Here is a 24,359-nt window from a genome sequence, read left to right on the forward strand (position 1 = left end):
ATTACTGCTTCTGCTCCATCAGCAGAATCAAACATACTAGGCGTTAAGCACATAGGCCCAGATTTAGCAATCAGCGACGAACAAACGCCGCTCACCATTCATTGCACTTACGGCTGCCCACATCATTTTCGTGGGCTTTTACGCGGTAATTAGAGATCCATTTCAGCATGGCACCCTCTACAGAGGATCTGGGATCTGTATGAACAGGGCAAGCAACAGCATGTCTCCTCAATCAGGTTGAAGAATCCTTGCTGAGACACGCAGAGTAAATTATAATATTTAATTCAATGTAAAATCATGTACAGAAAGTGAAAGAAAGATGGGATTAAGAGAAGACAAATAGTAAAAACTTAATTTTTTTAATTAAATCTCCAATAATTAAAATCTGAAGGAATGAGACTCCACACTTGTAAAAGTGAACTTTTAGTGCCAGAGAGGTTTGTTTGGCAGTAATTGCGACTTAGCACACAATTAAAAATTTACTTACACTGAATGCACAAGCCCCAACTTTTTCAGGCATGTTTAGCAGGTAACTAGTGGGTAAGTGCAGCAACTTCATGCCAGTCATGTGTTTGAATGCAGAGTCTCTCAGCGAGGTACCAGTGTAGCGAAGCTTGTGGAGGAGCAGGGCAAATTGGACAGCAACTTCCTGATTTCTGCATCTAATGTGTATGCGCAGATGCTGTCCGATTTACTCCATAAAGGTGCGCGCTGATGGCCTCACCGTTATTCTTACCGCAAAATCAGGACCATTATCTAGGATGATACTCCAGTGCAGGGCTATGGGAGCGCTGTATTGTCAGGATTGCCATCTGTAAGATATGGCATTAAACCAAGGCCTCACCTGTTTATTCCAGGTGGATGATAAAGATTCTATAGAACTATACAAAGGTCAGGGAATCCTGGTCCTAGCTAACATTCTTCCCTCAACACCACCAAGAACAATCTCATTGCTGTGTGTTGGACATTGTTAGGTGTAAATGGCGGTCGGGCTCATATACAAAAAATAACTTCAAAAAGAATTTATTTAGGATGTTTCTGAAGTATATAAGGCTCTATATAAATGTATGTGTTCTCTATCTTACCAACACTGCCATAAAATGACAGCTACCAGCATTTTCGGACTCAAATGCTCACCCTACCACACACTTAAAATTGTAATAAAATTCCACTAAGAAAATTGCTTGGAATCTGCAACAATGTCAAGAAATTGAATGCAAAGAATGGCAGGGTAGGTACGAGGAAGGGGAAAAAAAAAGTAGCCCAGAATTACCCAAAGGAAACAGCAACACAATGTCAGATTGCAAGAGCATGTTTCAAAGTCATCTTCAAATGCTTACATTACTGCTTCTACTCCATCAGCAGAATCAAACATACTAGGCGTTAAGCGCATAGGCCCAGATTTAGCAATGTAGTATGTAGACTGCCCTAAAACACTATGTAGTTTTCAGAAAATTACACAGTTGGTAGGGGCCAGAAAGAAAAAAAGGCAACAAATATATCTGTCTAGCATATAAATGTTTCATCTTGTAGCACTTCCCATTGCTGATTTTAAAAAAAAATTCATTCACGGGATGTGGACGTTGCTGTCAAGGCCAGCATTTATTGCCCATCCCAAACTGCCCTTAACGGAGTAGCTTGCTAGGCCATTTCAGAGGGCTGTTAAGAGTCAACCACAGTGCTGTGGGTTTGGAGTCACATATAGACCAGACCAAGTAAGGACAGCAGATTTCCTTCCCTTAAAAAAAAAGGACATTAGTGAACCAGATGGGTTTTTAAGACAATCCGGTAGTTTCATGGTCACCATTACTGATACTAGCTTTTTATTCCAGATGTATTTAATTAACTAAATTTAAATTCCCCAACTCCAGATTACTAATCCTGTAACATAACCACTATGCTACCGTTCCCTTTACAGCTACTGTAATAAGTGTCATAAGCATAGTGGTGATTTTATTTTATTTGGAAACTCATTTCACAATGAACCATAGAAGTTTATAGGACAAAATAGAGCTTTCTCCCATTCCCATGACCTCTACCACCAAGGAGGTCAAGAGCAGCAATGCTATGGAAACACACCATTCCGATTGGGACATGAATCATTGCTCCTTCATCTTCACTAGGTCAAAATCCTCAAATTCCCTCACCAGAAGGCCAGCAGTGGCTCAAGAAAGCCCACACTTTCTCAGAACTAAGTGTAGGCAATATAAGTGGCCTTCCCAGCATCACCACATACCATAAAAAATGCCATTTGGCTCATTGTGTCTGTGCCAACTCTTTGCTAGAGCAACCTTAAACAAATTCTTGCTTTCTCCACATAGCTCTTCATCTGCTAAGAACATTTATTTATTCTTCCCTTAAAAGATGCAATGGCCTCTGCCGCAACTACTACCTGTGGGGTGGGACCCTTCTGTTAGAACTCAGTGCTAACAAGGTGGTCTGCACCTTTGGTGACTATTTTTCTTCTACCAGGATTTGGAGCCACTGGAGTCTGCTCTGCTTTCCCAGTTTGTTTATGCTTCCCCTTCCACCTGCCTATTCTATACCTATTAACATACTGTGTCTCATATCTTTTATTTCTCATTATGCCCCCTATAGTCTCATGATATAATTTCCATCATTTAACCATCTCCTGTTCTCCACTTAAGCATGCGTCAACTCTGCCCAGTGAAAACAGAACCTTCCTGGCATTGTACTATCCCTATCCTCGAATGCATAGAGCAGATGGGAGTGAGACAGTGAGTAATGACAGTTTTAAAAAAAAAACTAGAGACAGCATCCTTTTACTGTAGCAGATACAGTAGCTTAACTCAAAATTAAAAATCCAGAACACACTTTAAAGACTTGCATTTATAAAGCCCCTTTCATGACGTCAGGACACAAACCGCTTTACCGCCAATGAAGTACTTTTTGAAATGTAGGAATCGAGTCAGTGAATTTGCACATAGGAACATCCCACATACAGCAATGTGATAATGGACAGAAAATCTGTTTTAGTTCTGTTGGTTGAGGTATAAATATTAGCCAGGACACCAGGGAGAACTCCAGGGTGACACAAGAGTGACTGCTCTAACATCAAGGCAGCATTTGACCCAGTGTGGCATCAAGGAGCTCTAGTAAAATTGAAGTCAATGGGAATTGGGGAAAAACTCTCCACTGGCTGGAGTCCATACCTAGCACAAAGGAAGATCGTTGTGGTTGTTGGAGGCCAATCACCTCAGCCCCAGGACATTGCTGCATGAGTTTTTCAGGGCAGTGTCCTAGGCCCAACCATCTTCAGCTGCTTCATCAATGGCCTTCCCTCCATCATAAGGGCAGAAGTGGGGATGTTTGCTGATGATTGCAGTGTTCAGTTCCATTCGCAACTCCTCAGATAATGCAGTCCATGCCTGCATGCAGCAAGACCTGGACGACATTCAGGCTTGGGCTGATAAGTGGCAAGTAACATTCGCACCACACAAGTGCCAAGCAATGATTATCTTCACAAGAGAGTCTAACCACTGCCCCTCAACATTCAACGGCATTATCATCGCCAAATCCCCCACCATCAATATCCTGGGGGTGACCATTGACTAGAAACTTAACTGGACCAGCTACATAAATACTGTGGCTACAAGAGCAGGTCAGAGGCTGGGTATTCTGTGGCAAGTGTCTCACCTCCTGACTCCCCAAAGTCTTTCCACCATCTACAAGGCACAAGTCAGGAGTATGATGGAATACCCTCCACTAGCCTGGATGAGTACAGCTCCAACACCACTCAAGAAGCTCGACACCATCCAGGACAAAGTAGCCCGCTTGAGTGGCACCCCATCCACCACCTTAAACATTCACTCCCTCCAACACTCCACCGTGGCTGCAGTGTGTACCATCTACAAGGTTCACTGCAGCAACTTGCCATGGCTTCTTCTCCCAAACCCAAGACCTCTACCACCTAGAAGGATAAGGGCAGCAGGCGCATGGGAACACCATCACCTGCAAGTTCCCCTCCAAGTCACACACCATCCTGACTTGGAAATATATCACCGTTCCTTCTTCGTCGCTGGGTCAAAATCCTGGAACTCCCTCCCTAACAGCACTGTGGGAGTACCTTCACCACAAGGACTGCAATGGTTCAAGGCAGCAGCTCACCACCACAATCTCAAGGGCAATTAGGATGGGCAATAAATGCTGGCCTTGCCAGCAATGCCCACATCCCAGGAACAAATTTAAAAAAACTTCAAAAATAGAAACATAGTAACTGGAGTAGGCCATTCAATCAGATCATGGCTAATCTGCATCTTGGCTCCATCGACCTGCCTTGATTCCATAACCCTGAATAGCCTGGTCTAACAAATATCTATCAATGTCAGTTTTGAAGTTTTCAAACTGACCTAGCCACAACAGTTTTTTTTTTTTTTTTGAGGGAGATCGAGTTCCAGATTTCCAATATCCTTTGTGTGAAGTGCTAACATCATCCTATGATTGGGCAGATGCAGTATAATGTGGATAAATGCAAGGTTATCCACTTTGGTGGCAAAAACAGGAAGGCAGATTATCTGAACAGCAATAGATTGGGAAAAGGGGAAGTGCAACGAGACCTGGGTGTCCTTGTGCACCAGTCGCTGAAGGTAAGCATGCAGGTAGTTAAGAAGGCAAATGGTATGTTGGGCTTCATAGCGAGAGGTTTTGAGTACAGGAGCAAGGAAGTCTTGCTGTAGTTGTACAGGGCCTTGGGGAGACCACATCTGGAGTATTGTGTGCAGTTTTGGTCACCTTATCTGAGGAAGGATGTTCTTGCCATGGAGGGCGTGCAGCGAAGATTCACCAGGCTGATACCTGGGATGGCAGGAATGACATACGAGGAGAGATTGGGTTACATAGATACATAGATACATAGAAGATAGGAGCAGGAGTAGGCCATTCGGCCCTTCGTGCCTGCTCCGCCATTCGATGAGATCATGGCTGATCCTTTAATTCAGTATCCCGTCCCCGCCTTCTCTCCGTAACCCTTAACCCCTTTTGCCTGTAGAAATATATCTAATTCCCTCTTAAATATATTTAATGAGCTGGCGTACACTGCCCTCTGTGGCAATGAGTTCCACAGGTTCACCACTCTCTGAGTGAAGAAATTCCCCCTCATCTCTGTCCTAAATGGTTTAGCCCTTATCCTTAAATTATGTCCTCTAGTTCTGTTCTCACCCGCCAAGGGAAACATTCCTTCTGCATCCAGTCTGTCTAGACCTGTCAGAATTTTATACACTTCTATGAGGTCCCCTCTCAATCTTCTAAACTCCAGTGTGTACATCCCTAAACTACATAGTCTCTCCTCATAGGTCATTCCCGCCATTCCTGGTATCAGCCTGGTGAATCGCCGCTGCACCCCCTCCATGGCAAGAACATCCTTCCTCAGATGAGGCGACCAAAACTGTACACAGTACTCGAGGTGTGGTCTCACCAGTGCCCTGTACAGCTGCAGCAAGGTATCCCTGTTCCTGTATTCTAACCCTTTTGCTATGAAGGCCAGCATACCGTTTGCCTTCTTGACTGCCTGTTGCACCTGCATGCTCGCCTTCAGTGACTGGTGTACAAGAACACCCAGGTCTCTCTGTACTTCCCCCTCTCCCAATCTATTGCCATTTAAATAATAATTTGCCCTCCCGTTCCTGCACACATTTGATTGGGCTTGTACTCGCTGGAGTTTAGAATAAGGAGAGGGGATCTCATTGAAACTTATAAAATTCTAACAGGTCTAGACAGACTAGATGCAGGAAGGATGTTCCCGATCAAATCAACTTTTATTGTCATTGTTAGTGCACAAGTGCAGTACAACGATATGTAGGCTTGCGGCTCCCGAGAGTGTACATTTAGATGAAGACATTTAAACATTCAACATACATTTGGCTTGTAATACATTAACATAAACATAATAAAGTGCATTGGCAGATGTGCAGGCTTGAGAGTTTATTTGTGGAGTTCAGTAGGATGACAGCCCTGGGAAAGAAGCTGTTCCTAAATCTGGTCGTACGGGTGCGAATGCATCTGTAGCGTCTCCCAGATGGCAGGAGGGCGAACAGACTGTGGCTGGGGTGGGTGGGGTCTTTGATGATGGACCGTGACCTCCGTAAACAGCGTTTCTGGTATATGTGCTCTATGGTCGGTAGCCGGGTACCAGTAATGCGTTGGGCAGTTTTGACTACCCGCTGCAGGGCCTTCCGGTCATAGTAGCTACAGCTGCCATACCATACTGTGATACAGTTTGTCAGGATGCTCTCTATTGTGCAGCGATAAAAGTTAGAGGGGATCAGGGGTGACAGGTTACATCCCTTCAGCCTCCTTAGGAAATATAGGCGCTGCTGGGCCTTCTTCACCGGAGAGGAGGTATGGAGGGACCAGGAGAGGTCTTCCGTGATGTGGACTCCGAAGAACTTAAAGCTGTCCACCCTTTCCACCACAGCCCCATTGATGTGGATGGGGGTGTGACTTCCGCCTTTAGACTTCCTAAAGTCCACAATGATTTCTTTGGTTTTCTTGATGTTAAGGGCCAGGTTGTTATCGGCGTACCACTTCATGAGATGCTGGACCTCCTCCCTGTAGGCTGACTCATCATTGTTGGTGATCTGGCCTACTACCGTGGTATCATCCGCAAACTTGATGGTGTTGGAACCATGAACAGCCACACAGTCGTGGGTGAAGAGGGAGTAGAGGAGGGGGCTCAGCACAGGGTCCGGGGGGGGCGGTGTGGTTACCTAATTTGACAGACTGGGGTCTGTTTGTTAGGAAGTCCAGGGTCCAGTTGCAGAGGGAAGTGTAAAGGCCAAGAGTTTGGAGGCCAGCTTGTTGGGAACGATAGTGTTGAATGCTGAGCTGTAGTCTATGAACAGCATTCTGATGTAGGTCTCTTTACCATCTAAGTGATTCAGTGCCGAGTGTAGAGCAGTTGTGATTGCATCCTCCGTTGATCTGTTTGCACGATAGGCAAACTGGTGTTGGTCAAGAGAGGCGGGAACACTGGCTTTGATGTGAGCCAGGACCAGTCTCCCGAAACACTTCATTATGATGGGTGAGAGTGAGACAGGTCGATAGTCGTTCAGGCACGTCACAGCCGTTTGTTTTGGCACAGGAATAATGGTAGCGGTCTTGAAGCATGTAGGGACTACTGCCTGGGCCAATGACAGATTGAAGATGGCGGTGAAGACATCAGCCAGCTGATCAGCACATTCCTTGAGTACCCGTCCAGGGATGCTATCCGGTCCAGCAGCCTTTCGTGTGTTCACTCCGCGTAGAACACCCCTTACGTCAGAGGTCGACAGTGAGCACCTGGTCTTCCTGGGGTGGCAAGGCTTTGGTAGCCAGCTCCCTGTTGTCCCTGTCGAAGCGAGCGTAGAAGTTGTTAAGCTCCTCCGGAAGGGAGGCATCGCTAACCGGGGGGGCTGGTGTTTTTGCCCTTGTAGTCAGTGATGGACTGGATGCCTTGCCACATGCGCCGGGGGTCCGAGTTGTTGCGGAAATGATCCTCTATTCGCAGTGTCCGTTTCCTTTTGGCAGTCCTGATCCCCTTTTTTTTTTTTTTAAGGTTGGTCCTAGCTGCACTGTAAGCCGCCGCGTCGCCAGATTTAAATGCTGCGTCGCGTGCTTTCAACAGTGAGCGGACCTCTCTGTTCATCCAGGGTTTCTGGTTGGGGTATGTCCTGATATTTTTATGGGTCGTGACGACCTCGACGCAGCTGTTAATGGCGGGGGAGTCCAGAACCAGGGGTCAGAATCTAAGGATAAGGGGTAAACCATTTAGGACTAAGATGAGGAGGAATTTCTTCACCCAGAGAGAGAGTGGTGATCCTGTGGAATTCTCTACCACAGAAGGCACTGGAGGCCAATTCCATTAAATATATTCAAGAAGGAGTTAGATATATTTCTTCAGGCTAAAGGGATCAAGGGATATATGAGGAGAAAGCAGGGACAGGGTACTGAATTTGGATAAGCCAAGCCATGATCTCATTAAATGGCGGAGCAGGCTCGAGGGGCCAAATGGCCTACTCCTGCTCCTATCTTCTATGTTTCTGTGGTTATGGCCCCTTGTTCTGGACTCTCCCAGAGGAACGTGTTTCCAGCTACCCCACCAAATCCTTTAGTCATCTTAAATACTTACAGTAGATCACCCCTTAATCTTCTATATTCAAAGGGAATACAAGCCTATTCTATGCAACCGGTCCTCAATTTAACCCTTTTAGCCCCAGTATCATTCTGGTGAATCTGTGCTGCACCCCCACAAAGGCCAATATAGCCTTCCTGAGGTGCGGTGCCCAGGACTGAATGCAGTTTTCCAGGTGGGGTCTCACCAGAGCTCGGTACAGCTGTAACATAACTGCCATCCCTTTGTATTCCAGTCCTCTTGACAAAGGCCAGCATTCCATTAGCCTTTAATTATTTTTTGTACTGGTCCACCAGCTTTTAGTGATTTTTGAACTTGGACCCCTAAATCTCTTTGCACATCCACCGGTCCTAGCCTCTCACCATTTAGAAAATACTCTGATCTCTTTCTTGGGTCCAAAGTGGTTGACTTCACACATTGAACTCCATTTGCTACAGTTTTACCCACTTAAGCTATCAATGAGCTTTGCAAGTTTCTGTCCCCATCTACACTATTTACTGTGTCACCTAACTTAGTGTTGTCAGCAAACTTAGATATACGGCTCTCTATTCCTTCATCGAAGTCATTTATAATTTTTTTTTAAATTTTTTTTAAAAAGCCGTGACCCCCAATACAAATCCCTGGGGACCACCACTAGTCATACCCTGCCAATTGGAGCACATGCCCATTATCCTTACTCTCCGTCTACTACCTCCGAACCAAGCAAATAGGTTACCCCAATTCCGTGCGCCCTCATTTTTGTTAACAGTCTCTTATGTGGAAAGTTGTTGAATGCCTTCTGGAAATCTATATAAATAACATCCATAGACACTCCCGCATCTATCACATTAGTTACCTCCTCAAAAAATTCAAATAGGTTCGTTAGACATGACTCCCACTTTACAAGTCCATGCTGGCTCTCTGATCAGCTCATACTTGTCCAAATGCTCAGTGTCTTTACTGCTCTCTATCTCGCCTAGTCCATAGGATCTTTTAAGTCTACCCAAGAGGGCAGACGGGGCATCAGTTTAATGGCTAATTTGAAAGATTCCACCTCTGAAAGTACAGCATTCCCTTGGTCCTGCACTGGACTGTCAGCCTACATTTTGTGCTCAATTCTCTGGAATGGGACTTGAACCCACAATCTTATGACTCTGAGACAAGCATACTACCCACTAAGCCACAGCTGCTTTGTAATGCATCCTGCACAAACAAGGCACTGTCAACTTAAAAAAGCATATACTAAATTCACCTGAATACTTTAAAGTAACTTATGTAATAGTGAATACAAACAAACAGTTTACAATTAGATAACTAACTCTTAATTCTGTGCTGGTTACCACGGCCTCCTTTCCTCACCCTGTGAAAATTTCAGGAAAGCTAGCTAACCAAGGGTCTGAAAAGTGTTTTTAAAACAAATGTTGTGGAAATTGGATCATTTTAAAATCTGCATTGGCTCTGAAACCTAGATTAACTTTAATACCATAAATCAGTGGCAATATGATGGTTGCCAGAGACCACATAAAGGCCAGAAAAAAAGGCAGCAACAGTGTCATGCTGCCTGCCTGCTTATGATGGCACAAAAACCCAAACCTGGAAGGGCATTTAAATTTCATGAATCTGAAGTTTTGGTGAACATGCAAACCTGTCAGCCTAGACAGCCAGTCCTGCTGTGTGATGTGATGAAAGTAAGCTCACAAAGCAGCCCACCACCACCTTTGCACAGTAACTAGGGATGACAATAAATGTCGGCCTTGTTAGCAAGTCCCACGTTCAGAATAAATTCCTTTAAAAACTATTGATGCTACAGTGAACAAATCATGTTTTATACTGGGATAGAAGGTGGAGTTAAAATAGGAGCAGAGTGCTTCCATAAGAAAAATTCTCTCTATTCCAGCATTCCAGGAAGTTACTGGAACAGCATTATCCAGTAATTTTAGGTAAACTTTTGGTGGTTTCTCTCCCTCCACCAATGACTCTCTGGATTTTTAAGTTCTCATTTACCTGCATAGAAGTTACAACACAACACAAACTGGCCATTCAGCCCAGCTAGGTCATGCCAGCATTTACACTCAATGCGAGAGAGTAGTTCTAATCACATTTATCCACCCTGTTCCATTTTCCCTTCAACACTTTTCCTCATCCACCTATTCAATCTAATCTTGAATGTTGACAGATTCTGCCTCAAGCACTAACCCTGGGAGTGAATTCCACATCCTCACAATTCTGAAGAAGGTTCTCCTGTTCTCAATCCCTTAATATTTAATCTGGTCAGCCGTGGCTCAGTGATAGTATTCTTGCCGTCAAGTCAGAAGGTTGTGGGTTGAAGTCCCACCTCAAAGACTTGACCACAAAATCTAGCCTGACACTCCAGTGCAGTACAGATGCACCCTTAAACCAATGACCCGTCTGCCTTCTTAGGTGGACATAAAAGTTCCCATGCCATTATTTTGAAGAGCAGGGGAATTCTCCCCGGTGACCTGGTCAATATTTATCCCTCAACCAACATCACTAAAAACAGATTATCTGGTCATTATCATATTGCGATTTGTGGGAGCTTATTGTGTTCAAATTGGCTGCGGTGTTTATGTTACAACAACGACTTAATTTCAAAAAGTTACTTCATTGGCTGTAAAGGGCTTTGGGACATCCTGAGTTTGTGAAAGGTGCTATATAAATGCAAGTAATTTTTCTTCTTGATCTATGGCCCTTGTTCTTGACCCCTCAAATACTGGAAGCAGTCTGCTTCTATTTACCCTGTGCCACCATTTCATAATTTTAAACACTGCTGCTTATGGAGTTACATTGTTCTAATGAAATGACCCAATTTTTCCAACTTTCTTCATATTTATATTTCATCATACCAGGCAGCGTCCTAGTTAAACACATTTTTCCTTTTATCCATCATAATGTTGCGCATGTCACTCTCAGTCACTTCAGGATTCACATCCGCTGATCTCTTTAGTAAAGACATTTATTACAATGTTTCTTTAAGTTGACACTTATTGAACTTATTTTTGAATTCTCATGCCCAAGGAGCTCTGCTCATGTATTCCTATTCACCCAGTTAAAACTTCTTTTTTTTTTTTTTTTTTAAAGTTTAGAAAGTTAAGGCACCAGTCTAAATATTTTAATAAACTCAAAGATGGTTTAAAAAGGACTCGGAGATCCTCAGGATCTATTGGACACTTTTTAAATCTTGTTAGATGGCGCGGCACTCAAATGCATGCGGTATTGGACTGCCTCCTTCAGGAAGTCTTGTCATGCTTCCAGACTCGGGCCATGTCAGGACACCAGGTATATACTTCAAATTGAGCATCAGTGTGAAGTGAAATCTACTCTGCAGTGACTCTAAAGGTTGTAATGTAAACACACTTTAAATTTTATTCAACCATGCACTAATAGCGGGGAACCTTGATGAAGAATCTAGATTTAGTGTTGCAAGCATGCCACTCACTTGGTGGAGTAAACTATTGCTTTCCCCACCCGCAAATCTCAATACTTCTGAGACATGCTGTAACCACTAGGCAGCATGAAGAACATTCTAAATCCATGCACTAAAATCACTTAATTCCACTTCACTTATAAATTTAATATATGAATTGCAGAGGTCTAAATTGGGAAGAATTGCAGGATTACCGTACAATGACAGAAATTGATGTTGGCTACAGAGAGATGCGTTAAGAAAGAAAAGCAATGGCTATTTCCTACTAATCCTATGACAGGTTCTTGCAACTCATTCTACATCATAACACTACACGATCCTGTTCCCAACTATTTAGCTCATTTAGACACAGGGTCTCAAAATAGTCCTGACAGAAAATATTACAAGATAAACACATGCTTACTACATTATTTGTCTATGTTTTATTAAAGTTTGTGTCTTAATAGGACAAGATTCTGTGGTTATGGGTAAATTCAACAACTGGAGGGTTTAGCATGAACCAAACAATGTACATGCAGCTGCAAGGTTTTCTGGGTATGACAGTAACATACACAAGAACACCAACAAGCGGGTAATCAGTCTCAATCTTTCGCATGCAGTTCCCACAGCAGAGAGCATCACAAACCCACCCTCATCTTTATCAGATCAATACAGTAATGTCCAGTCCTTTGACAGGCTGGGGAAAAAAAAAAAATCACTATTGGGTTGGGTTATGGGGCGAGGTTTAAATTTCTAAACATACACTACAGCAATTACAAGAATTGTAAAAAGGGAGCCGATTGCATCCATACTTTGGTGTTTAGGAAACATCATCTAAGGAACAAAAATAATAGCTGCTTTTAAGTCACTTGGACTGCGATCCCAAGTTGTTAGTGTTTAAAATCTCCCGCTGTTCAAAGCCCGGTTCACCCATTGGTTGGTCACAATCGCACAGGTTTGGAGGGAATTGGCATTGAAAAGATGGTAATGGTGACATTCTGGATGGTAACGCTCTGGAGGTTTCTGCTGCCGCCCAAGCTGATCTCCGACTGCGAAATAGCCGTTCCCTCACCTGAAGCCACTGTGTGTGAAATCCGGAGGGAGACGAGCACCCAACACTGTCGTTGGGCGTCACCAGTCTGCCGAAAACCCTATCCAGGAAGTAATAGACCCGAACTATAAAGAGGAGGAAGTTGTTGACAATCTGTTGAGAAAAAGAGCATCCTGTGGGCTCTGCAACCACTAAAACAGCAAAGAGCAAGTCGCCCAACGGCCCCACCACTGAATAAAACACCTACCATGTTGACAAGTAAACTGAGTTTAGCACATGTTGCACTGGCCAGAGTTCAAATAGTCTTGAAAAAAAATCAGACAGGTTTCTGGAAAGTTACTGTTGCAGGTCGGCACATAACTACCAAGCCAGAGAGAGAATGTTCCATGAAGAAATTGGGGAAAAAAGTGCAACTGGAAAAGTAGTTCTAGCACCCATTACTGAGCAAACAGCAACATAGCGGATCGAGTCCGTGAAAAAGAATCTTCAGAGCCGTCTTCAGAGGGGTGGGGCACCATGGATGTTGGAAATGAAAGAGCACTCACAGTTCTTGAGGTCTGATAATGCTCCTCACATTTATACGAGTTTCTTACAGAAACTATCTGTTCCGGTGGCATGGATCTTAAATATTTAATTCAAAGTAGCATTGCAATGGACAGAGCACTGGAGACCCAAGAAAGACCATTTAGAGCAACTGTATCAACAGCTAAAAAACATGGAATGACCAACTTGGGTGAGCTCATCACTCACATATAAAAAGGAATTCACAACAAAAAACAAATCTGGGGAAAAGTAGCTCCTGTCTTTTATTTTGTGGTGCAATGTGATACATTAATACAACTCAAAACTTCTGTTTATTCAATTAAAGATTTTTATAGAATTTATGATAAATCGACTAAACTGCAGTTAATTCGATTAGATGGACTTGTGGATTTGATCATGCGGTTTATAGGAAGAGACCGTGAAAGTTGTTTTAAGATGTTACTATATCCGAACCAATAAAAAATGATGTGATCGAGAAGGGTTGCAGTCAACCTGGTCGCAAACAAGATGAACAAAATACAGTTTAATGGTTTAAAGTAAACACACTTTCAATGACATGAAATAATACGTGGAGCTCAGTATGTCCGCAAACGTATATATTTTACAAGTGTTTATGTCTGTCGTACTAAAGGATGAATCAATTTAAATGGCAGACCAGCATCTAATTTACAGTAACAATTGAAAATATCACTTGGGATGACCATCTGAAATGTAAATATTCTTCATTGCTTAAAGTGGAACAAGCTGAATAGCCTGCCCGGCGACTGTGGTCTGTGGCTCCGGCTTCTGCTGGTCTTTTGACCCCCCTCCCCCACTTGTAACGCGGGAAGGGAAGGTTAAAAAGTGCAGAAACTTTACAAGCAGGTTTTGTCCGCACTTCCCACGTTACTCTTTTGCTTAAAGAAACATCCTTGTCAGCACGCCGCTCTTTCAATAATTGACTCTAGCTGTCTGCAAGCGAACAAACGCTGGACCCATGCAGATGACTTCTGCCAGACATGTGGACTTTTGCAGTCTCAGGCTCCTACAGAGTGCTATTGTTCCCAGTGTAATCGGACACTCTGAAATGGATAGGGCTCTCTGACTGGCCACGCCGGGGGGGGGGGGGCGGAGAAAGAAGAAATTTTCTGTCGATCTCAGGCTCCTTTAAGTCGCATCAAACTGGAGCCAGTTATAAAACTGCAGACGTAAAGATCGAGAAGACTCAACTATTGAAACTCAAATTGCACCGCCTCTATTAATGCATTTTTAGTTCAAAATCTTTAATTGCACTAGTCGAATGGAATCAAAAGTCCCATCCCCAACAGTAACTGGGTGAAGAGATGACGAGCCTCCTTTTTCTGGCTACATTACTTCTAAAATACTTGAATTCAACAGAATGTTGTGACATTTACAGATTTGGTGGACTGAAGTCTAGGGACGAGTTAGTGGGATACCAATTCGATGGCGATCAACCAAACGCCGAAAAGTTTGGAGCTTTGTTTCTGCTGTCAGTTGGCGAAAGTGGTGTCGCCAAATGTCCTTCTCGGCAGATACTAAAATTGATTATGTATGCATCGAACAACCTGGGCATTTAATCTATACAAATTGCTGAGACGATCTTGAGAGATCCAAATGTTTAGATGAGCCATTTTGAGATCGCTTTCGTCCAACATCTCAACAGCCAAATGGATTAACAGGTCAAGTAGGAATTTGTCTAATGAATTAAATACAGAACTTCTCTGGAGGCTAAATGTCCAGCATTTGAGCCATTTTGAGATAGCTTTCGTTTTCTTAAGGACTGCCCACCTTTACCATGAAATACAACAGAGCCGCAGAACGCGTGCGTGAACTTTGCACATTGCAAGCTCTGCAGAACAGTTTTCTGCAGTCCACCTCCAAACTTTCAATCGATGTCGCTTGTTTTCACCCTATAAGGAGAAGGTTCATAAAATCGAAGTACAACAGAACTAGCTCACTCTTTACAATCGAATACAAGGGTCGGTGATACTGCAATTTAAAGAGTTAATAAAGTATGTATCAGGCTCATGTCAGGTTCACAACTTAGCTACGATTTAACAAATCTCATTACTACTAAACACCAGCCCTCATAGGAGTTGCCAAGCATTTTTTCCAGTTATATACTTGGGCCACAAGTTTCCACAACAGTAACTTGACTTTAAACAAAAATATTTCTATGCACACACCCCCTTCCTTACAAATGTAGTGGGGGGCTGAGTTCAAAGGAAATGCTGCCTAAACCTACGCTACAGAACTTCAGTGTGTTCCTTAATAGTTAGGGATTGTCCCAACCTTGTAACTCGATCTGGTACACTGCTGATAAGAAAATTGAAATAAAAGTGGGAAAAAAAGCCTTCCAAACGCCACCCATACGGTAAGTTTATAATGGTCTCTAAATTAGGTAAAACGTGAAATAAAAACATAAATTTCCACTAATCCTTCTTTAAGTCACTTACTTTAAGTAGTATCTCTGGCCCGAAGGGGTTTTGGCCATTTCCCAACCGGGTGGTAGAGGCACGTCGTCAGGAAACTCGTATGAAGACTGTCGGAGGTGAGGCGAGGGGCCGGGACCGGGGGGTGCACCAATACCGGGAACCGCTCCCAGAGCAACCCCAGGTCCGGCCGAGACCGTGGATGAGGCGGCGGCGGCGCTGAGCAGGGAGGCAGGCGAAGAGTGAGCCCGGACATGCTGAGCTTGCAGCGGCGGGGCCGGCTGTGCGTTGCCCCCGTCTGTGCTGGCCTGGCGGGAGTGGCTCTTGGGCTCGGGCTGTTTGAAGAACGAGTCGGGTAGTTTGCGGAGCCGCATCGGCACCGACTGCGGCACGTTGGAGTTCTTGGGGTTCATCACGGCGTTGAAGAGCGCCTCCAGGTCGGTCTCCGAGTCCCCCCGAACATGCACGATCTGGTGGCCGGCCGGAGGCAGCGACGAGGGCGGCTGCGGTTGTTGCTGTTGATTCGAATCCATCTGCAAACTTTTCTTTTTTTTCCCCCAGAAGAACTATTAAAACAATTTTTTTTTTTTTTTTTGAAGAGACTCAACTAAATCAAGCCACGTTCAGATTTGCCACAGTTTTTCAACTCGACATCGGTACCACCGCCAAACTCCGACTACAACAATTTTATAGAGAAAAAAAAGTTTTTGGTAAAAAAAAATCACAACACCACTAAAGTTTGCAGCGAGTTCGGAACTTGGTGCGGGAGCTCAAACTTTGATTGCTCACGTGAGCACTGACGTCCCGTGGGGCGGAGCCCATTCGCAGATTTTCTTTTCGAGGGAGGGGGTGCTCTTTAACTTTTATTCGCTTTTCCCTCGGCCTCGAAACGCCCCCGGCGACGTTAATATTGTTCATTCTGGATCGTCCTCAGTCGCTGGCGCTTGTACCCCCCCCGTTGTAATGTGTGATCTGAACCGTTTCCATCTCGCGAGGGCGATTCTGAAAGTTTGTGCTCGAGAGTATGCCACATTACTATTGCTATTTATGTTAACGTGCGATAATAATTTAAAACGGTATGGCGAAGACATTCTTTATACATTATTAAACATTACAAAGCAGAAAACGCCTGGACCTTACCCCCTTAATAGAAGAGCTTTGCAGCAACCGGTCTTATTGCAGAATCAGCCGCACATATAGAAAAGGTAAATTGCCATATTTAAACAAATTAATTCATAGGATGCGAAACGAAAATGAAAAAAAAGATGCGCTAGATTTTTCTCCTCAATATCCTGTTGACTTGACGTGTTGACAAGGTAATGAAAAAATCATTTTTGCCATCGTTAAGGAATAATTTAGACATAAAATGAGTAGAAAAAGTTACTCCTGAAATGAGAATAGAAGTCTGTTATTTTTACAACACAGTGAAACGACTTAAAGTATTTGTGGTTGGTTGTCCGTCGGGAGGTCGATGACATCTTGATCAGGTCACGGCTTGGTGACGTGACTCCTCTTTCCTAACCTCTTGTTTGGCTCACCGGTTCGACACGAGACCACACTGAATTCAGTTAAGTGTGGTTGCAGAAATAGAATAAATCAATTTTACATAAAATGGTAGAAACTGTGTGTTAAAGGCAACTTTTAAGAAAACTAAAGTAATGCTAATACACTATCTCAAAATTAGAGTTTTTGAAAGTTTTTAAAAATGTAAACAGAAACGATAGAGCATTATCCTTTTCCGGAAGAGTCTATCCCACAGTGTTTGAATGTATTTCGGATTGGGGGAAGGGGACTTTTCGTGACATTGTTTAATGGCTGAAATTATCCACCCTTCCTCGAATTGTTATGCAAATACTTGCATTTCAAATCTATTGAACGCAATCATTTTGTCAAGCAACAGACTCAGCAATGCATAAGAACTTTGTTTATTTCCCAAACATCAAGGGGCTGAGCGATTATAATTCTAAATTAATTCTTAATTCGTGACACTAAAATTTGAAAACCAAGAATTATAAGGGTGACCGCTGTGTGCTAGCAGTTACCTAATTAACTAGTGCTGACATTCCTATAACATTTTCATTTAAACCGAAACGCTATTAGCTAAACTCTAGAGAATAATCATACTGGAAGCTAAATATGATAGTGGTGATTATTTTCTGGAGTTGTACAGTGTTTACTACAAAGTTACTCAGCAGATAAATTATTTTTAACCGGTACGACCCACGGACCACACACATGCACATCACTCACTCTAGTTTCTGTGAATGCTCCATCCGTGCCTACTGACGGATATAATGCAATACGCCTGAAAAAATCGACCGCGGGGAATGTTCTAAAGTATAATTTTATTCCAGATTTTCTGTTTCTGAGATGTGATAAAACTATTTTAGGAGGTGGCTTAATTTATTTTGGGTACGAGACGATGTCCGTTGGTAACTTTTACTTTTCGGTATCCGGTTTCAAGGTTATCTCAGTAATAGCGAGACCGTGCCATTTCATCGGCGCTTTGTGCCAGGAGTGAAGAGAAGAAAAGTATCTTCTCTCCCGGCGCTCCAGAGAGCAATAGATAGGGAATGTACTCCGTCACTATTAATTTGTTGATCAGCCTTCTTGAATATAGAGCAAGATAAGTAGAAATATCATCATAATGTCTTATTTATCATGAAAAAGGCAAACTAAATACTACAATATCGCTGTTACTGCCTGGATATACAAACATCAAGGTTTGAGTCAGAGATCATCGCAATCCTACTGTTGCACCGGATCTCTGGATGTTACTGAATCATTTTACATTTTTGTTTCCATATATGTTTGCCTCCAACATTATTTTGTGGAAGGATACTTTCTGGACCTCTTTTCTAGTTGTATGAGCAGCCCCTTAAATCATACCTGTTCCTCATGGTCACAATCAACGGAAAAAGTTGCTAAGTCAAAGTTACAACCAAGGTTCAAAACGTTACTGTTTGTATATTCAATCAGTTTTGAACTATGGAAAGCGTAGGTCACATGATATAATACATACAAATACAACAGAACTCACCAAAGTAACAAAAATCCCAAATAAAGCTCAGATTCATAGGTAGAACTAACTCTATAATTGGAGTTTTTTTGTACTCCCAACTTCAGATCCAAAGGGTTGATTTACAATTTATTTATATTATTGGCCCCTATATGCTTTGTTCAGGCATATTTATTTTGTCTTCCAACTTTGTTGAGTTAGAAACTGTCATATCGCCTCTGGTTCTTTTGCTAATCACCTTAAATCTGTGTCCTCTGGTTACCAATCCTTCTTCCGCAGGAAACAGTTCCTCCTTATTTACACTAACGCAACAAAGTTGGAAGATGAAATAAATATGAAAGCATGTTTCAAAGCAGTACCAGTAACAAAACTACAAATTGTTTCATAACCAGTTAAAAGTGAAATGATACCAACCTCTGAATTGGCAGCAAAGGATAGAAGGGCCTAGAAATTTGATGGCGCTGCACCTGTTTTCAGGCGCTATATGGTCAAATAAGCCTCCAATATGGCAGGCAGGAAGCATATTGCTCACCATATTGGATCGGGCTTCTCCATAGGCATTAAGAGTGCATGCCAGAACTATTTAAAGTAATCATAGAATGATACAGCACAGAAGGAGGCCATTCGCCCCAATGTGCCTGTGCCAGCTCTTTAGAAGAGCTATCCAATTAATCCCACCCCCCTGCTCTTTCCCCATAGCCCTGTAATTTTTTCCCTTTTTAAGTATTTATCCAGTTCTCTTTTAATGTTACTATTGAATCTGCTCCCACCACCCTTTCAGTCAGTGCATTCCAGATCACAACAGCTCGCTGTGTAAAAAAAAAATGTTTCCTCATGTCGCCTCTGGTTCTTTTGCCAATCACCTTAAATCTGTGTCCTCTGGTTACTGACCCTTCTGCCATTGGAAACAGTTACTCCCTAGTTACTCTATTAAAACCATTCATGATTTTGAACACCTCTATCAAATCTCCTCATAACCTTCTCTGCTCTAGAGAGAACAATCCCAGATTCTCCAAATAACTGTGGTCCCTCATCCCTGGTGCCATTCTAGTAAATCTCTTCTGCACCCTCTCCAAGGCATTGACATCCTTTTTAAAGTGTGGTGCCCAGAATTGAACACAGTACTCCAGCTGTTGATCCCATAAGCTCTGTTGGCAGTTAACAAACGTGCAAGTTGCAACAGATATTCAGTACTCAAAAGGGTTAATCTGCACCATTTCATTTCAGTGATGTGTACCCAGAATTGAACACAATACTCCAGCCAATGATTGCATATGCTTTTTTAACAGCCTTCTCAACTTGTCCAAAGATTTGAGTACATACACCCCCAGTCTCTCTGTTCCTGCACCCACTTTAAAATTGTTCCAATTCGTTCATATTGCCTCTCCTCATTCTTCCTACCAAAATGTATCCTTTCATATTTCTTTGCATTAAATTTCATCTGCCATGTGTCTGCCCATTTTACCTGTCAATCTATGTCCACCTGAAATCTGTTTCTATCCTCCTCATTGTTTACTACATTTCCAAGTTTCATATCATATGCAAACTTTGAAATGATGCCCTGTATACCCAAGTCTAGGTCATTAATATATATCAAAAAGAGCAGTGGTTCTAACACGATCCCTGGGGAACACCACTGTATACGTCCCTCAAGTCTGAAAAACAACCGTTCACCACCACTATCTGCTTTCTGTCCCTTAGCCAATTTTGTATCAATGCTGCCACTGTCCCTTTAATCCCATAGGCTTTAATTTTATTTACAAGTCTATTATGTGGTACTTTGTCAAACTCCTTTTGAAAGTCCATATACATGCATCAACTACACTACCCTCATCAACCCTCTTCATTACTTCATCAAAGAACTCGATCAAGTTAGTCTAACTCGATTTGCCTTTAACAAATCCGTACTGACATTCCCATGATTAGCCCATACTTTTCCAAATGACAATTAATTTTGTCCTGGATTATTGTCTCTAAAAGTTTCCCCATCACTGATGATCGGCTGACTGGGCTGTAATTGTGGGGTTTATCCCTCTCCCTTTTTTCAACAGGGATGTAACATTTGCAATCCTCCTGTCCTCTGGCACCACACCTTTATTAAAGGAGGATTGGAAGATTGTGACCAGAGCCTCTGCAATTTCCGCCCTTACTTTCCTCAATAACCTAGGATGCATCACATCCGGACCGGGTGACTTTTCTACTTTGAGGACTGCCAAACTTTTAAGTACATCCTCTTTATCTATTTTTATCCTATTCAATATCGCTACTGCCTCCTCCTTTACTGCTACATTGGCAGCATTCTCTTTAGTGAGGACAGATGCAAAGTACTCATTTAGTACCTCAGCCATGTCCTCTGCCTCCACAAGAAAATCTTCTTTTTGGTCCCTAATCAGCCCCACCCTTCCTTTGATTACCATTTTACTATTTATGTGTTTATAAATGACTTTTGGGCTTCCTTTTATGTTTGTCGTTAATCTATTCTCATACTCTCTCTTTGCCCCTCTTATTACCCTTTTTAGAGCTCCTCTGTACTTTCTATATTCAGCTTGGTTCTCTACTGTATTATGAACATCTTGTGACGGTATAGTGAATAACATATTCAAATTAGGGTCCTGCGCTTCTTGGAGGACCCTTTTCTGATTTTTGGTATGCCCCAGCGCCTGACTCGCCATGTGATAAACGTGCCCAGCTACTCGTGGTGCTAATAGGCAGGAAGGACCCTACAACAGTGCTATTTAAAGGGATTATGCAGTACTTGCGTGTTAGTTGCTGGTTTGGCATTACAGGCTGCTGGTTAACTTCTGGGTATTTTGGTGTGTTTTCTGACTTTGGAAAGTACGCTTATCTGCTGAGCAGATGATTTTGCTAGTTGTCGTGTCATATCGCTACACCTTCCCTCGCCACTGTTCCACGCAGGCTCTGGCTCAAGAGTTGAAGTGCCTCAGATCTTTAGGTCTGCATGGTCTGGTAGTAGAGGGCATTCTAGGAGATGCTCCATTGTTTGAGATGCCTCACCGCAGTCACAGTTGGTAGTATCAGTTTGACTGTATCCCCAATTCTGCATGAGGGCTCTGCAGCAGCCGGCACTAGTCCTGAGGCGATTGAGACACAGCCAAGTAGGCCAAGTCTCACTGGCTCCTGTTGGAAGAGAATCCTCTGGATCAAAAGATAACTTGTGTGGCTGTTACAATTTGGCTCTAAAGTGCGCATGGTGTCAATATTTGAGCTTGTGCTTGTGATGGTGAGATCATGTGACACTGCATCTTTAGGAAGGGTGGCCTCCTCTTCACTGGCAGAGGGGCGTCCACATTTTGAGCACATGAAATGAAAGAGAGGAATAAAGGTTGTCCTTTAGTGTGAAGGGAGTTTAGAGAAAGAGAAGTGGCTGGTGAAAGCATCTCCAGTTTGCCATGCAGAATGTAGTGAGGGATAGATGTAAGAAGGGAAAAAATAGAATAAGGTATGAAGAAACCTTGCATGACATCTCCTCCAGCGTTACCAGTTGCCACAGCCCCTGCCTGTGATGGTAGCTTGTTTTATTCAAGTGGGGGAGAGGGTATGCAGGCAGGCTCAGTCTCCTCTGATAGCAGCTTTGTGTCTCAAGTTGTGAACAACTTTCTCCTGCAAGAAATAAGGGAGTGTGTTATTGACAGTCTTATGAGGTGTTTAGAGAATATGCCTATCATTGTGGAATAGATGGTATGCAGTGTATCAGAAGTGAGGTGAGGGGGAGAGAGGGTTGAAAATGTGGTGAGTGTGTGAGTATGAGGAGAAGGAAGTATAGTGAAGTGTAGTACAATGATTGTAGTAGAATGAAGGGAAGCAGGGGAGGGGAGAATTGTGAGTAGTGAGGCTGGAGGTGGTGGAGATGTGAGCTGAGTGCTGCGAGGTGGGTGAGTCAGGGAGTTAGGTGAGGAGTGGAAGGAGGAGCTCCCTTGCTTGCCTTTGTTTTTCCTAACTTTTCACCCTGTAGGAATTGGTTCTTTACACCAAGGAAAGAGTCCGAGAGTGGGAGCAGTCAAACAACAACAACTGCGAAACCACTAAAGTGACATCACAACCAGGGAAGGAGCTGATTGGTAAGTAAGACCTGTTGAGTATTTCTACAGTCCAGTCGTTAAAGTCAAAGTAAGATCTCTAGTTTAGAGTAAGTAGCGTTTAAAGGGAAGTAATGTCCCTAGTGTATTTAATATTCTTTAATTTAAGGGAAGTAAAGGGAGTAAATTAAGGATAGGACATGGCAGGGCAGCTCGGCACCGTGGACTGCTTTTCTTGTGCTATGTGGGAAGTCAGGAACACTTTCGGTGTCCAGGGCGAGCACATGTGCAGGAAGTGTCTCCAGCTGCAGCTACTCGAAATCCGTGTTTCGTAGCTGGAGCTGCGGCTGGAGTCACTGTGGAGCATCCGCGAAGCTGAGATCTTCGTGGATAGCACGTTTAATGAGGTGGTCACACTGTAGGTAAAGAGTGCACAGGCAGACAGGAAATGGGTGACCACCAGACAGAGTAAAAGAACTAGGAAGGTATTGCAGGAGTCCCCTGGGTCCATCTCCCTCTCTGACAGATTTTCTGTTTTGGATACTGCTGGGGGAGATGGTTTCTCAGGGGAATGCAGCAAGAGCCAAGTCCGTGGCACTACGAGTGGCTCAGCTGCACAGGAGGGGAAGAAAAAGAGTGGGAGAGCAATAGTGATAGGGGATTCTATCATAAGGGGAACAGATAGACGTTTCTGTGGCCACAGACGTGACCCCAGGATTGTATGTTGCCTCCCTGGTGCCAGGGCCAAGGATGTCACTGAACGTCTGCAGGGCATTCTGAAGGGGGGGGAGGACGAACAGTCAGAGGTCGTGGTTCACATTGGTACCAATGACATGGGTAGAAAGAGGGATGAGGTCCTGCAACAAGAATTTAGCGAGCTAGGTAGCAGATTAAAAAGCAGGACCTCAAAGGTTGTAATCTCTGGATTACCCCTGGTGCCACCTGCTAGTGAGTATAGGAATAGGAGGACAGAGCAGATGAATGCGTGGCTAAAGAGTTGGTGCAGGAGGGAGGGCTTTAGTTTCCTGGATCACTGGGTCTGCTTCTAGGGAAGGTGGGACCTGTCCAAGTCGGACGGGTTGCACCTAAACTGGAACGGGACCAATATCCTTGCGGGGAGGTTTGCTAGTGATGTTGTGGGGCGTTTAAACTAACTTGGCAGGGGGATGGGATATGGAGTGGAGCTATAGTAGGGGGTGATGCACAGCCAAATATAGAGGAAAAAACAAGTCGGCCTGAAAGGCAGAGCAAATATGTAACGGCACAAGGGAGTATGGCAAGGCTGGATGGCATTTATTTTAATGCAAGGAGTCTTGCGAGTAAGGCAGATGAATTGAAGGTGTCGATGAACACATGGGAGTATGATATTGTTGCTATCACAGATCACAGAGACATGGTTCAGGGAGGGGCAGGACTGGCAGCTCAATATTCCGGGGTATAGAATCTTCAGGCGAGACAGAAGGGGGTGTAAAAGAGGAGGGGGTGTCGCAATATTAATCAAGGAGTCAATTACTGCTGTGAGAAGGGATGGTATCTCAGCAGGTTCCTCTAATGAGGCCACATGGGTAGAACTTAAAAACAAAAAGGGGGCAAGCACTTTGCTGGGAGTGTACTATAGACCCCCAAACATTCAGGGGGAAATAGAGGAACAGATATCTAGGCAAATCTCAGAGAAATGTAGAAATAATAGGGTAATAATAGTAGGGAATTTCAACTTCCACAATATTAACTGGGATAGTCAGAGTA

The 24,359-nt window shown here is 43.5% G+C and overlaps 1 protein-coding gene across 2 annotated transcripts in view; it reads right to left on the reverse strand.

Moving 5' to 3' along the window:
• Window positions 1–17,013, reverse strand: part of yap1 (Yes1 associated transcriptional regulator) — a 137,015-nt gene extending 120,002 nt beyond the window's left edge. The window contains exon 1 of one of the 2 annotated variants that reach the window (XM_085998703.1): window positions 15,582–17,013. In XM_085998703.1, the coding sequence (XP_085854829.1) occupies window positions 15,582–16,090 (509 nt within the window). In that variant the 5' untranslated portion in view covers window positions 16,091–17,013. The remainder of the gene's footprint in view (window positions 1–15,581) is intronic. The other variant, XM_085998702.1, reaches the window with a different exon arrangement.
• Window positions 17,014–24,359: the final 7,346 nt, after the last annotated feature.

Source organism: Somniosus microcephalus, chromosome 10, assembly GCF_052327205.1.
Source record: "Somniosus microcephalus isolate GS21.2 chromosome 10, FLI_Smic_1.0, whole genome shotgun sequence".
NCBI classification, from domain to species: Eukaryota; Metazoa; Chordata; class Chondrichthyes; order Squaliformes; family Somniosidae; genus Somniosus; species Somniosus microcephalus.